Below are 16,322 nucleotides of genomic sequence, written 5' to 3'. Positions count from 1 at the left end.
TAACTTGATTGAGTTTTTTGAGGAAGTAACAAGATGGATAGATGCGGGTAATGCAGTGGATGTGGTCTACATGGATTTTAGTAAGGCATTTGATAAGGTCCTGTATGGCAGCCTGGCCAGTAAAGTGAAAGCCCATGGGATACAGGGAAATGTGGCAGGTTGGATCCAAAATTGGCTCAGTGAGAGGAAACAAAGGATAGTCTGATTGGGCATAGTCAACATGGATTTATGAATGGAAAATCATGTTTGACAAACCTGTTGGGAGTTTTTTGAGGATGTTACTAACAGAATTGATAAAGGGGAGTTGGTGGACGTGGTATACTTGGATTTTCAAAAGGCCTTTGATAACGTCCCCCACAGGAGGTTGATTAGCAAAATTAAAGCAAATGGGATAGGAGGTAATATACTGGCATGGATTAAGGATTGGTTAACAGGCACAAAACAGAGTAGGAATAAACGGGTCATTCTCACATTGACAGGCTGTGACTAGTGCGGTACTGCAGCTATCAGTGCTTGGGCCCCAGCTGTTCACAATATATATCAATGATTTGGATGTGGGGACCAGATGTAATATTTCCAAGTTTGCGGATGACAGAAAACTAGATGGGAATGTGTGTTGTGAGGAAGATTCAAAGTAGCTTCAAGGAGATTTGGAAAGACTTTGTGAGTGGGCAAGAACGTGGCAGATGGAATCTCATGTGGAAAAATGTGAGGTTATCCACTCTGGTAGGAGGAACAGATGTGCAGAGTATTTCTTAAATGGTAAGAGATTAGAGAGTGTAGATGTACAAAGGGACCTGGGTTTCCCTGTCAATAAGTCACTGAAAGCTAATATGCAGGTGCAGCAAGCAAGTAAGGCGGTGAATGGCATGTTAGCCTTTATTGCAAGAGGATTTGAGGACAGGAGTAATGAAGTCTTACTTCAATTGTATAGAACCTTGGTTAGACCACACCTGGAGTATTGTATGTAGTTTTGTTCCCCTTACCCTAGGAAGGATATTATTGCCATAGAGGGAGTGCAATGAAGGTTCACCAGATTTGTTCCCAGGATGGCGGGATTGTCCTATGGAGAGAGATTGGGGAAACTGGGCCTGTATTCTCGAGAGTTTCGAAGAATGAAACTGAAACCTACAAAATACTTAAAAGGATAGATGCAGGTAATATGTTTCCCCTGGTTGGGGAGTCCAGAACCAGGGGACACAATTTAAAAAATAAGGGGGAAGCCACTGAGGACAGAGATGAGGAGAAATTTCTTTACTCAGAGGGTTGTGAATCTTTGGAATTCTTTACCTCAGAGGGCTGTGGAAGCTCACTCATTGAGTATGTTTTAAGCAGAGATTGACAGATTTCTAAATACAAGTGACATAAGGGGATATGGGGATCGTGTGCGAAAAAGGCACTGAAGTAGATGATCAGCCATGATCATATAGAATAGCGCAGCAAGCTCGATGGGCTGAATGGCCTACTCCTGCTCCTATGTTCCTAGACTGAATTTGGAGTAAACAAAATGCTGCTAAAATTAAACACTTGAAACCTTAATTATAAATGAAACAAAAAATATCACTATCAGAGATATCCAAGAGCAGGTATGAATCTAGGCCTGCTCACAGAACAACTGAGCTTTAAAATAATATCCAACATCACCAGAGAGGCTGTTCATCAAAATAAAGTCAGATTTATCAGAAGGTTTAACTTGTCTTTTACATGTAACCTTGTCTAAGACCGAGGCTGAGAGATATCTATTAAATCAGTTTATCGATTCAGTATATAAAATAGTACAGCACTTGAATCTGACAATAGCATCTCCTATGAAGTAAACCTCAGTTGCATCAGATTCCTGGAAAGTTGCATCTTTGAGAAATTTTTTGTCGCAAAGTCGAGAGAAACAAATTGTTGGACCAATCTCGACTATCGAAGATTGTGGATTTGCTTCGGTCTGATGCTTGCAGTTCACTGAGGCAATTAGATTTCTGCCCTTCTGGACTTGATAATCTTTGGTCTGTAACAAACACAAGTAATTGGTGTTACTCAATCACTTTCTATAAAGAATGAAATTGTGTGTGTACAATACACTTCATGTCCTCAGGACCACCACCAAAGCACCTGACAATAAATCAAATATTTTTTGAAATGCAGTCACGGTTGTAACGTTGGAATCACGGCAGCACAGCAAGGTCCCACAACTAGCAATAAGATCAATGACGAGATAATCTGTTTTAGGTGTTCACTGAGGGATAAAAATTGGCCAGGACACTTGGGAAGAACTCGCTACACTTTTCTTTTACATCCACCTGAGAAGGCAGACGGGGCCTCGGTTTAACATCTTCAACAAAAGACAGCACCACCAACAGTGAAGCTCTCACTCAGTACTGCACTAAAGTGTCAGCCTGGATTATGGGATTCAGGTCTCTGAAGTGGGACGTGAAATTATTTTATCCATGTAAACTTGCAATGACACCACTTGAGGATGTAGTTTTGAAAGCTATTGCATTCTCAGTAAAGGAACAAAAAAGCCTTACTGAAACAATATTTGGAATTTTTTTTTTAAAAAGCCAGTCTGGTGATGGCACATACAAGTTCAGAACTGAATGCGAAAGATCTAGATACAAGGGAGAGTAGGTGAGCTGGAGATCAGTGCAGCAACCGATTGCAGAATTACCAAAAACATAAATATATCAGCTGCTGATTTACACTGGCTTTCAATATGAAGGCCGACTGCTTGCTGCTCAATACATCAAGTCAAAATATTAAAATGATAGTAAACATTTTCTAGAGCTTTTCAATCCTACACTAACTTAGCTGTTTAAAAGCACAACCCCTGGGGTCCAAATCTATTGGTGTGTGGTAACAGGTACATACCGTGTTTGGCAACGGAGCCCAACGATGCTTTGGATCTTTCGCCCTCAATAAGGGATTTCCAGCTCTTTGCAGATTCAGTCCTGAAAACAGAAAACAAATTCTAACTTAGAGCTCGGCAGCGTAAATCATATAGTCCGTGCAGTATAATCAACTTAGCTATTTTCAGTGATGGATAAATCCAGTCAACCCCTTCCTGGACTGTGGTGCATAAACAGGCAGTCCCCATACTAAACAGCATTTCCCAATCTTTGCCTAACCTTCTGGAGTGTCTGTGATAGACACAACTGGTAAACCAACACTGGCCTCCTAGTCAGAACCCTGAAACTGTTGTGCCACTATTTCCCAGCAAGCTTTTCTGACTTGCTTTTCACCTTATAACCTGCCCTGCTGGTAACACAGCTGATGTCTCTGGGTAATAGTCACATTTTAAACTGCAAGAACACAGATTTCTGCACTGCTGCCTGGAGGAGTTATATCAGTAAAAAGGCAATCAGCTATCAAAAATGTCTTCCAGGGAATGTAAAACAATTCCCACTCTGGGCCATAATGAGTTGAATAAAATGACAAAAGCAAAATACTGCAGATGCTGGAAATCTGAACGAAAAACAGAAAATGCTAGAAACGCTCAGCAGGTCAGGCAGCAGCTGTGGAGAGAGAGAAATGGAGTTAATGTTTCAGGTCAATGACCTTGCATCAGATTCTGATAAAAGGTCACCAACTTGAAACAGCAACTTTATCATTGAATAAAAATGAACCTGAAACACCAGCAGTAAGAAAGGTACCATCCTGATCTAATATTACAATCACATTTCTGTGCTGCCAAATACAAAATGCTGGAGAAATCTACCATGTTTCAGTTATAAAGGAATTCCAACTTTTATTTTCCACACACATTTCGCTCCATGCACTTAGTCACTTTTGATGCGTATTAAATTAAGATGCCAAACAGTTGCATCGTTCCATCTTCTTAAACCAGTAGCATACAAAGCTTCGGTTAAATGACTGTCTGCTATCAACACCCGAAAGAGGAGAATATAATTGCAGCACTTAGCACAAACTAATTGAAGGAGGTATTGGGCCTGGTGCACACTGTGTGGAAGCATTGGGTCAACCTGAAGTTGAGTTTTTGTCTTGATTGACACTTACTCCTTCCCTCATCATTGGCTAGACCATGGTGAAAGGAGGAAGTGGTAACATGGTGGAATGGATTCTTTTGACACTGAAGGTTGCTACAGAGCAGTACTCATATATGTAACCGGGCCTCCAGGCTGGAACAACCAGCTCTTTAGACAATAGTGTGTGATGGAGATAGGGTAAACGGAAGCAGCAAATAAATTCAAATTTCAAGTATGAAAGGGTGTTAAATATGAATGGAGAAAAGAGTCATTGTCCATTTCAGTGCATGGAACATAACGACCTGGGGGCAGGAGATGCGAGTATACAAATGGCAGTTTACAATCCCAACAATACACGGATTTTGTGGAAATACTACACTCCCAGGACTGCCTCATGGCACATCCCAAAACTCACCCAATTGACCTGCCCAGGTAATGTATGAACATTAACATTTTGGAGCAATTGCATAGGTTTGCTTTAAAATAAAATTATTGAACAATGCTCTTCTTTTCTGTCATACAGAATGACCTGATCGGTTTTGCATCAGATATACAGGCTTGTTTTTGGAAAGGTTTTAAACTGTTGAGAGGAACATTAGTTATAACTATTAGGAAAGGTTGAACCGACTGGGGGTCTTTAATCTAAAAAAGAGAAGGCTGAGGTGTGTCCTGATGGAGGTCTTTAAAATATGAAGGGGTTCAAATAGGGTAAACATAGAGAAGATGCTTCCACTTGGAGGGGAGACCAGAACTAGGGGCCATTAATATAAGGCAGTCATGAATAAATCCACAGGGAGTTCAGAAGAAAATTCTTTACCCAGAGTGTGGAATGGAGAGTGGTGAGAATTATGGAACTGGCTACTACATGGAGTGCTTAAGGTGAATAATATAGGTATATTTAAGGGTAATCTAGATAAGTACCTGAAAGAAAAAGGAAGAGGAAGCACTATTAGGGTCAGATGGTGTAAGGTGGGAGGAGGCTCAGGTGGAGCATAAATACCTACATAGACCTGTTGAGTCGAATGGTTGGTTTGTGTGCTATAAAGTCTAGGTAAATGCACAGCTTCCCCAACATAAAACTGCAAGATAACTGGGGACCCTTCAACCACTAACTTATTTCGACAACAGGAATTCCACTCGGGTAGAAGACCCACCATTACTATCATATTTATCATATAAAAGTGCAATAGAAGAGACAATGCTTCAGAAGATTTTCCAATTAGCACCCAACACTGACAGTACCTCTGTAGAGAGAGTGGTTTAATCTTGGGTTTCTCAGTACCAGTGGAGTACAGGTTTTTGATCTGCGGTTTGGTTGAGCAGGCCACATCAAGGTCTTTACTTAGTTCAGCCTGGGTCTTCTTAATAAATTCATCATAGGACTGGTGAAGACAGAGACACAGAGAGACATGTGAGGTCAAACATTCTGATTTAAAGAACCACAAGTCAATCATAGTTTGCTAACTGCACCAGACAAACTGCAAAACCATTTCTGAATAAAAAAAGTGAATTTTAGCAGCAAGTAAAACTAATCACCCAAGTAAGTAACTAAAAAGATTAATGGGGGTGACAAAATACCTGGATGGTCATATGGTGTCAAAACCAATCTGTTAGTTAAGGGTCCCCCCTCCCTACCAAACACTTAACACACAAAATCCCAACACTACAACAACCTCTAATTATCCAGCATTTAATATAGCAAAATGCCCCGAACTGCTTTAACAAAGAAGAAGTGGGCATTGAGCAGGAGGGTGACAGCCTAAGGAGAGGCTACCCAAGGTGCCATTGAAAAACATAGATCTTCAGGAACCTCCTGAAAGTAGGAAGTGATGTGGCAATGCAGATGGATTTGGGAAATGGTTTTGAACGAGCTTTGGACATAATGTGGAAGACTCTGCCACTAACGGTGGAGCAGAGACAGACCAAAAGAGAAAACCTATTTTTGAATAACATCTTTCTTGCCCGCCGGACATCCCAAAACACTTTATAGCCCTCAATGATTTTCTAATTAAAAATTGTAAAAGCATCTACTTTGTAGATGCTGAGTTGATTTTGAGAATATGAAGTATGTGCAACTGGCTGAATTGCAGCTTCTGCAGTGACTGATGTTCTATCGCCAGCTGAAAACTGGCTAGACAGTGTGGGGTGTCAGGCCCTTCCACAATAGTCTCACCTCCAGTTGTTTAAGGAGGCTAGCCTCCTGGGCTTTCAATCTCTCCTTCTGACGTTTCTTCTGTTCTTTTTTCAGCTTATCTGCCTGTGTGGAGTTTGCAAGTTCTCCCTGTGTCTGCGTGGGTTTCCTCTGGGTGCTCCGGTTTCCTCCCACATGCCAAAGACTTGCAGGTTGAGAGGTTAATTGGCCATTATAAATTGCCCCTAGTATAGGTAGGTGGTAGGGAAATATAGGGACAGGTGGGGATGTGGTAGGAATATGGAATTAGTGTAGGATTAGTATAAATGGGTGGTTGATGGTCGGCACAGACTTGGTGGGCTGAAGGGCCTGTTTCAGTGCTGTATCTCTAAACTAAACTTATCCACAATTGACTTGCGTTTCCTAAGCTCATCCTTCAGAGCACGGATTCTGCTTTCAATATCACTCTGGTCTGATGTTGTTTCTGTAAAGAATCCACTCAGGTTAAGATGATAACAGTTTTACTTACAACCACACTCATGTAGCAATAGCACTCAAAATCAAATGCAGTAAGGGAAGGAATCCACTTTGAAACTCAATTATGTCCTAGGTCCATGTGTTTAAAAACAGAGATAGTTATGCTTAGTCAAATCTCCAGTTAACATGCATCCAGTCTCTGCACACTAACATTAACTGATAGAGATAAATGTAAATCCACATCTGTATAACTCCTAGATTCACTCATCATAACCTCTTCAGTAACTGTAATCAGACCCGCAGTCCCGCTGTACACACTGACCGAGCGGACCCGCAGTCCTGCTGTAAACTCTGACTGTGTTGTGCACTGATCTGGTCAGACCCACAGCAAGTCAAAAGGAACAGAAATTAGGAGCTAGTGGCTAAAAGCTTTGTGAAAGAAGCTGTTTTAAGGAGAATGCTTACGGAGAAGAACAATGGGGTTTTGAGGCAATTCCAGAATGTGGGGCCTAAATTTTGGGAAGTATGGCCATGAATGACGGGGAGAATGAAGGGACAGCAGGGGGTGGAAATGCACACGAGTTCAGCTCAAGAGTGCCTCGGAAGGTGGATGGAATCAGTGGCTATGTCAGTATTGGATGTCAGAGAAGCAGTGTTAGAAATCGGAAGCAGTGAAGGAGATGAAAGAGGTGGTGGTAAAAGCTGGTTGTTGCCACTGTACAAATGGAATCTTACTGTGCATTGGTTTATGTTCCCAAAGGACAGCATGTAGATGAGAAATAGGTAGGGAAAACCAAGATGTGGGAGCAGGAAGAGAAATCATTGCAGGTGATTCGCTGGCCACTACTGGAATGCTAGGAATGAAACCAGGTGAGGGCAGTCTCAGGCTGGATGACAGAGAAGCATTGGAGGAGGATGGTGTGGTCAACTGTGTCAAAGGCAGCAGACAGGTCGAGTAGGATGAGAAGTGATAATTAATGACAGTCACAATCATAAAGAATGCCATTTGTGACTTATTGACAAATGTTTCGATGCTGTGACAGGAATGGATACCTCACTGGAGAAGTTTAAACATGGAGCTGTGGGAAATTTGGGCAAGGATTTGGGAAGCAACAACACGTTCAAGAACTTTGGACAGGAAAGGGAAGTTGGAGATGGGCTGGTAGTTTGTAAGGACAGATGGATCAAGTGTGGGTTTTTTGAGGAAGGGGGTGATGCCAGCATATTTGAAATGCTGTTGTATGTGACTTGGAAAGACACAAAAGGATGTGAGATTGGGATGGGAACCAGAATGTGAATGGAAAGGGAGGTGATCAGAAATGGTCGTATCTTTGATTGACGTGATGGGAGGTTTTTTTAATTCTTTCATGGAATGTGGGTGTCTCTGGCATGGCCAGCATTTGTTGCCCATGCCTAATTGCCATTTCAGAGGGCAGTTAAGAGTTAACCACATTGCTGTGGGTCTGGAGACACACATAGGCCAAACTGGGTAAAGACTGCAGATTTCCTTCCCGAAAGGACATTAATGAACCAGATGGGTTTTTACGACAATCGATGATAGTTTCATGGCACCATTACTGAGACTAGCTTTCAATTCCAGATTTTTATTAATTGAATTTAAATTCCACCAGCTGCCATGGTCGGATTTGAACCTGTGTCCCCAGGACATTAGCCAGAGCCTCTGGATTACTAGTTCAGTGACAATACCACTACGTCACCACCTTAGAGAGGCTAAGTGAGACCACATAGTATTATACAGTATTTACAGCACACATAGGACTTCAGCCCAACAGCCATTGCTTCTACTCCACACAAGCTTCCTCGTGGTAAAGTTGAGGGATTGGCTTTGAATATGGGCAGCAGAGACTGTGTACAAATTGATTGTATTGTTTGCACTTTAAAATTAATTCACTGGCCATCAAATGTTTTCGGATGTCCTGAAGACGTGAAAGATTTTATAGAAATCTAAGTTATTTCTGAGTATACAGGCGCATATACATTTCTTGACCTCACTGTGGCCTTTGACAGAGGTAAAGAACTAGAAACTAGCCAGCTCCTGTAAAAGGTAGCATGCAGAGACCTGAGGGATTGGCATACAAAGAAGTTATAACATGGAAACAGGCCATTCGGACCACTAGTGAGTATCAGCATTTACCCTTCACACAAACAAACAGTCCTCATCACAGACTATCTGGTCATTATCACATTGCTGTTTGTGGGAGCTTGCTGTGCACAAATTGGCTTCCATGTTTCCTACATTATAACAGTGACCATGTTTCAAAAGTACTTCATTGGCTGGAAAGATCCTTGGGATATCCTGAGGTTGTGAAAAGTGTTATATAAATGCAAGTCTGTCTTTTCTTTTATTTACCCACTCTGTTCCCATATTTCATCCCAATTTTCTTTATCCACCTATCGAATCTAATCCAGACTTTCACTACCACAAAACTTAAAGTTTATGCAATCTGTCCTCATAATTTAACCCTTTAAACACTGGCATCATTCTAGTGAATCTAGTGAATTTGTCCCCACTCCAAAGCCAATCTCGAGGTATAGGCTATAAAAGCCAAGAGGTAATGATGAGACTATTTAAACCTGAGGACCTCAGTTAGAGTAATGTCTGTAGTATTGGGCTGCACATTACAGGAAGTGTAGTGAGGCTTTAGAGAGGATAGAATGCAGATTCATTCGGATACTATCTGGTATGGGGAAATACAAATACAAAGAAACACTTGAGAATTGGTGCTTTTGGGGGAAATTCAGAACAAGGAAGTACAATTTTAAAATTAGAGCTACACCATTGAGGCCTATTTGGAAATGCTTCTTCACACAAATGCTGCAGAAATCTGCAACTCTCTCTCCAAAAGACAATGAATGCTGGGGGATCAAATGAAAATTTCAAGACTGAGTGATAGATTTTTCTTGAGCAATGATACTAAAGGATACAGATCAAAGGTGGGTAAAATGGAGTTGATCTAATTGAATGGTGTAACAGGGTCAAGAGGCTGAATGGCTGACTCCTGTTCCTATGTTCCTAAAACATAGAATTCTATTAGCCTGCCTTTTATTTTAACAGCCCTATCAACCAAAGGTATTGTGTTTAATGTCCTGTGAACCTGTTCCTGCAGATCCTTGCTCTTCATAACACTGAACCTACTCCCACTCAGAGTATAATTATTGCTGTTATTTTTTGCAAACCAAACACCAAAGTGACATTCAATTCTACCTGCCACTTTTTAACCCATTCCATCATCATCTCAATCTCCCTTTGCAGCTTCCTTTGGTCTTCCAAAGAATTAGCTATTCCTACTACTTTGATACGATCTGCACATTACAACACCACTCCCTCTAGTCTGTACCCAAATCAATGACAGAGTGAACAGAAGTGGCCCCAGAACAAAACCCTGTGGGACACAGCTACCCACTTCCAATCACTCTGGAAAACTGCACTCAATTCCTACTCTCCATTCCCTTCCTTCTAACCAATTTTTTATCCAGTTTGTTATCCTCCCCCTAATTCCATACCCCTTAATCTCCAGTAATCTCATGTCATGCCTTGTTAAAGATTTTCTAAATCCATGTAAACCACATCCACCATATTTCCACATCTACTATCTCAGTCAGCTCTTCAAAAAATGGAGGTTTGTTGAGCACAATTATCCCTTTTGAAATCGGCTCTAACTGCTACTGTTTTAGCTTGAACAACAACTTGTATTTATATAGTACCTTTAAAGTAATAAAACGTCCCAAGGTGTTTTACAGAGGCAATGTAAAACAAGACATGTTACTGAGCCACATCGAGAGATATTAGGGCAGATGACAAAAAGTTTGGTCAAAGAGACAGGCTTTAAGGAGTGTCTTAAAGGAGGAATGTGAGGTAGAGAGGTTTAGGGAGGGTGTTCCAGAGCTTAAGGCCTTTGCAACCGAAGGTTCTGCCACCAATATTGGAGTGATTGAAAACGGGAATGCTCGAGAGGCCGGGATTAGAGGAGCGCAGATATCTCGCAAGGTTTACGGCTGGAAATTACAGAGATAGGCAACTGCCAGGCCTTGGAGGGATTTGGAAACAAGATGAGAATTTTTAAATTGAGGCGTTGTTTCACCAGGAGCCAATGTAGGTCAGGGAGCACAGGGGTTATGGGTGACGGGCATTTGTTGAAGTTAGTAGAGCAGTGGAGTTTTGGATGACCTCAAGTTTACAGAGAGTAGAATATGGGAGGCTGGTCAGGAGTGTTAATTGTATATTAATTGTGTTTAATTGTATGCAGGTGGTGGGCACTCACTTTAGTACCCATAAATCGATACACACTGTAACTGTAGTTAAATAAAAGCAAAATACTGCAGATGCTTGAAATCTGAACTAAAAACAAAGTGCTGGAAATACTCAGCAGGTCAGGCAGCATCAGTGGAGAGAGAAGCAGAGTTAACGTTTCAGGTCTGTGACTTATCATCAGAAACATTAATTCTGCTTCTCTCTCCACAGATGCTGCCTGACCTGCTAAGTATTTCCAGCACTTTCTGTTTTTATTTCTGCAACCGTAGTTGTCGGGTTAGGAGGTTTATGCTTGTAATTAAGGAAATTAATATCAGCAGAGAAAAAGTATTGGAGAAACTTAAGGGACTAAAATCTGACAAGTCCCTGGGACCTGACAGCCTATGGCTTAGGACTCTAAAAGAAATAGCTGCAGAGATAATGGATGCATTAGCTATGATTTTCCAAAATTCCTTTGATTCAGGAATGGTCCCATCAGATTGGAAGTTGGGAATTGTTACACCGCTTTTCAAGAAAGGAGGGAGAGAGAAAACAGTGAACTACAGACTAGTTAGCCTAACATCAGTCGTTGGGAAAATGCCGGAATCTATTATTAAGGATGTCTTAACAGTGCACTTAGAAAAGCACTTTACAATTAGAATAAGTCAACAGGGTTTTACTAAAGGGAAACCTGTTTGACAAATTAATTAGCTTTTTGAGAATGTAACTAGTAGGGTAGATAAAGGGGAACCAGTAGATGTAGTAAACCTGGATTTCCAAAAGGCATTTGATAAGGTGCCGCAGAGAAAGTTAATAGACAAGATAAGGGCTCATGGAGTTGGGATAATATATTAGCATGGACGGAGGATTGGTAACGGAGAGGAAGCAATGAGTGGGCAAAAACAGGGAATTTTCAAGTTGGCAGGCAGTATGTAGTGGAGTGTCACAAGGACCAGTGCTGGGTTTCAGCTATTTACAGTTTATATTAATGACTTAGATGAAGAGACAGAGAGTAACATATCTAAGTTTGTTGATACAAAGGTAGGTGGAAAGGTAAGCTGTGGGGAGGACACAGAGGCTGCAAAGAGATATAGACAGGTTAACTGAATGGGCAACAAGATGACAGATGGAGTATAATGTAGGGAGGTGTGAAGTTGTTCACTTTGGTCATAATAGAAAAGCAGAATATATTTTAAAAGGTCTGAAACTGGTAAATGTTGATGTTCAGAGGGACTTGGGTGTGCTTGTACAAGGAATGCAGAAAGTCAGCATGTAGGTACAGCAAGCAATTAGGAAGGCAAATGGCATGTTGGCCTTTATTGCAAGGGGATTGGAGTACAGGAATAAAGAAGTCTTGCTACAACTGTACAGGGCTTTGTTGAGACCGCATCTGGAGTACTGTGTGCAGTTTTGGTCTCCACATTTAACAAAGGATATACTTGCACTGGAGGCAGTGCAGAGAAGATTTACTAAATTGGTCCCTGGGATGAGGGGCTGTCCTATGATGAGGGGCTGAGTAAATTGGGCCTATATTCTCTGGAGTTGAGAAAAATGAGAGGTGGTCTCATTGAAACATACCAGATCCTGAAGGGGCTTGACAGCGTAGACACAGAGATTGTTTCCCCTGGTCAGGGAATCTATAACACGGGGGCATGGTCTCAGGATAAGGGGCTGATCATTTAGGACTGAGATGAGGAGAAATTACTTCACTCGAAGGGTTGTGAATCTTTGGAATTCTCTACTCCAGAGGGTTGTGGATGTTCCATGGTTAAATATATTTAAGGCCAGGATAGACAGTTTTTTGGTCTCTCAGGGAATCAAAGGATATAGCGAGCGGGTGGGAAAGTGGTGCTGAAGCCTAAGATCAGCCATGATCATATTGAATGGTGGAGCAGGCTCAATGGACCAGATGGTCTACTCCTGTGCTAATTTCCTGAGTTCTTGTGTATTGTGTAACTCTGTAAATAAAGCAAAACATGTGCAAAGACTGGCTCCAGTTCTATCCTTCGTCAACTGGCTTTCTGGAATAGAACAAGAAGTTCTATTAGAATATCCCATTATATAGTAAATTCTGGAGGAAACAAAGGCATGGATGAGGGCGTCAGCAGCAGAACAACTGAGGCAGGGGCGGAGACGGGCAATGTTACATAAGTGGAATTAAGTGTTCTAATCAGATTTGCAGCAATTTAATTGCTATTTGAAGACTCTAAGATTTCCCTACTAGCCTGTAGTTACCCAGATTAGCACTGTTTCCTTCATTAAAACGGGTTCTATACAGACCATTCTCCAGTCCGCTGGCACACACCCACACTTGAGTCTCTGCCATTTCCTCTTTCGTCCCCTTCAGGGTCAAAGGATGCATCCGATCAAAAGCTGGCAAGATACTATCTTTTACGTTCTCCTTCCCCATCTCTTGAAAGCACCCAGTCATAGAACTCCATGAACACTTGGAGCCCACTGAGGCCTCACCCACATAGCCATTCCCCAGATAGTAGGCCTCAAGTCAATGATACAAACACACACACACACACACCTCAGCAGGAATACCGAGATAGCCATCAGGAGCAGAAATCCAGGCAGAATTCCTCGCCCCCTCCCCCCCCTTCTGTAGCCCAGAGGTACTGAGGCTAATTGCAGTGCCCCTGTTGATGTTATGATCAGCTAACTTAGGACTTACTAGGATCGAAGCCAGGGAACTTCTATGCTTTATGGCCTTAATACTACATTGAGCAGTTTCTGGACCCATTAGACTATCAGGTAACTGTTTTTTGAAAACATATGAAATATCTCTTACTTGTTTATTGAGTGTTGCCACAGATTCAAAGTCCTGGGAATAGCAATCATCTGTGAAAACACTGTGGTCAGGACTGGTGGACATCCTAAGGACTACTGATGCTGATTCCACATTCTGTGCAGGCAGGCTTCCAACCTCCTCCGGAATAGAACTGTCACTGTGGGCATGGGAGCAAGATGGTGCAGGGCATTCTTCCTCACTGGCCATGTCTGGAGAGAAGAACACTAGTTAGAACACCAATCCCCGCAGTGGATTAGCAGTGACTGTTAGAAGTTAGAAATGCAATTCAGTACAACCGTTTTTCAGCTTCATCCTTCTTTAAAAGTATTCCGCATTTCAGAAGCATGTAGGTGTGGCATAAGGGGAATAAGTCAAGGAACTTATTAGTAGTAGAAACCACACATCCCCAAAAACCTCTTGGTTTCTTGCTTAGACTTAGGGTGAATGAACTCCACCAAGGCTTGTACTTTCACCTTTCTTGGCAACACTTGTCCTTGTCCTACTATATGCCCGAGGTAGGTCCCTCTCACTTTTGTGAATTCACTTCTCGCCAGATTTACCACTAAAATGAGCTTCCTGTAATTTTTTTAAACCGAGTTTCTAGCTGTTTTAAGTGTTCCTTCCAAGAATAGACTGTATACCAGCACATCATCAGAATTAACTATAGTTAGGAACACTGACTACCACTTGACTCATTAGTCTCTCAAAGGTTGCCAAAGCATTTTTTTTAGCCCGAATGATATCACTCAGCGCTGGTAAAGATCGTCTGGTGTGACAAAAGCTGATATTTCTTTAGCTTGGGGTGTTAAAGGAACTTGCCAGTATCCCTTTAACAAATCTATCTTTGTATGTTAAGATGCCTCTGCTTGTTAAAAAAAAGGTCTTTGATCTGGGTTCTTTGTTGTCCTGGTAACCAAGATCCTTGTCTTTAAGTGGAGTTGATGTAAGATCACCTGATTTCTCTAATTCCATTTTAAACAACATTAAAACCAGTTTTTAAAACAGTCATGCTACAAAGTCCAGCGTTCAAAACAAGCCTCACACACTCCTCCATTCACCACCACCCTTCACTCACTTAACAAAATTCTTGATCAAAGACTCCTACCTTTCATAAACTTCACCTCACCCTCACACACAGTTTCAAGCCTCACATTCACACCTGACAGCTTGCACACACTGCCACCTATTCATCAATGACAGGTACATTGCACCACACTCACTGAAACACTTCCCTCTCTCTTGCATGACAAGGTGGGGTATAACTAGACTGCAGCAGCTAACCGGCGGGTGTAGGCTCGGCTATATGTCTTCACCTTGACCGAGGAGACAGTGCTTGCAATTATTGGAGTAGCCGTAACTAATATCATGGCCAGAGATGGGGCTGAAATAATAGCAGATGTTCCTACTTAATCCACCTTCTGACATCCCACTTCCCCCTCATCCCACAATCTCTTCTGATTTACAAGTCACAGATAGTGTCAATATGCACCACTTGCTTTCCTTCTCAATCTCCTACCCTTCTGCCTTTCCCCTTTCAGCTACCCAAGAACGGTCACCTGGCCAGACAATGTTATGGGCGTGTCAAGTCCAAGTGCAGCAGGAAACTGATGACAATGAAATATTGTCACTCAATATCACATTCGCAGCCACTAACTCAGATATTGATCAGAGGTGAGATGTGCATGTGGTGAGACACCAGCCACAAGGGAAAGGATAGCACAAGTACCAATGCGCTGCAGAGCGAGGTCACATACGAGTTCTGTTGCAGAGGACTCAGATGAGGACTTTGATGGGGCAGAGTACAGACAAAGGCTGTTGGTTCAGCACAATGAAATACTTGGTGCATTTTCAGGCCTGTCAGAAAGCCTGCGGTCGCTAAAGGCCTGCTTGTGTCTGCAAATGAAACCCGACTCAAGCCAAACAGAACTACATCTGACCCGAGCCCAAATTTTGTCCTTCGAATTTTTTCCCACACCCGACCCGACCACCGGAATAAAGTTGTTTATATTAAAGAGGTTGTGCTCTACCTTGGATGAAATCGCTCACTGCAGACCAGTGTGGAGTCCAAATGCACGTTTCCCGCCTTGGCGTCCTGGCTGTTACTGTGTCCGACCCAGCCCGAGCCCGAATGCCGGACTCGGAAGAGCAACCCAACCCGATCCCGACATGTCATCGAGTTGGGTGGGTTCAGGTTGGGTAGCGGTCACTGTCAAGGAACACGGAGGAGCTGGTTCCAACTTGGCAACTTCCAGCACCCAATAACAGTGGATGTTAGAAGGAAATTTCTACTTTTTTTAAAATTTGTTTATGGGATGTGGGCATCATCGGCGAGGCCAGCATTTATTGCCCATCCCTATGTGCCCTTGAGAAGGTAGTGGTGAGCTTCCTTCTTGAAATGCTACAGTCCTTGGGGTGTAGGTACACCCACAGTGCTGTTCGGAAGGGAGTTCCAGGATTTTGACCCAGTGACAGTGAAGGAACGGTGATATAGCTCCAAGTCAGGATGGTGTGTATCTTGGAGAGGAATTTGCAGGTGGTGGTGTTCCCATGCATCTGCTGCCCTTGTCTTTCTCGGTTGCAGGTTTGGAAACTGTCAAAGGAGCCTTGGTGAGTTGCTGCAGTGCATCTTGTAGATGGTACTCACTGCTGACACTGTGCGTCGGTGGTAAAGGGAGTGAATGTTGAAGGTCAGTC

General features: G+C 42.4%; 1 protein-coding gene across 1 annotated transcript; it reads right to left on the bottom strand.

Annotated features, from left to right (window-relative positions):
• Positions 1-1,829: 1,829 nt before the first annotated feature.
• On the bottom strand, positions 1,830-14,167 carry LOC137373254 (centrosome-associated protein 350-like). The gene is made up of 5 exons (XM_068038103.1): positions 14,102-14,167; positions 13,629-13,837; positions 5,217-5,356; positions 2,860-2,939; positions 1,830-1,999 (listed from the first exon to the last, which is right to left on the bottom strand). Exons 2-5 carry the CDS (start codon positions 13,833-13,835, stop codon positions 1,830-1,832), a joined length of 597 nt encoding a protein of 198 aa, XP_067894204.1. The 5' UTR covers positions 13,836-13,837; positions 14,102-14,167.
• Between the last annotated feature and the right edge of the window lie 2,155 nt (positions 14,168-16,322).

The sequence above is a fragment of the Heterodontus francisci genome, chromosome 8, assembly GCF_036365525.1.
Source record: "Heterodontus francisci isolate sHetFra1 chromosome 8, sHetFra1.hap1, whole genome shotgun sequence".
In the NCBI taxonomy this organism is placed as follows: domain Eukaryota; kingdom Metazoa; phylum Chordata; class Chondrichthyes; order Heterodontiformes; family Heterodontidae; genus Heterodontus; species Heterodontus francisci.
This window is presented reverse-complemented; position numbering and strand designations above follow the sequence as displayed.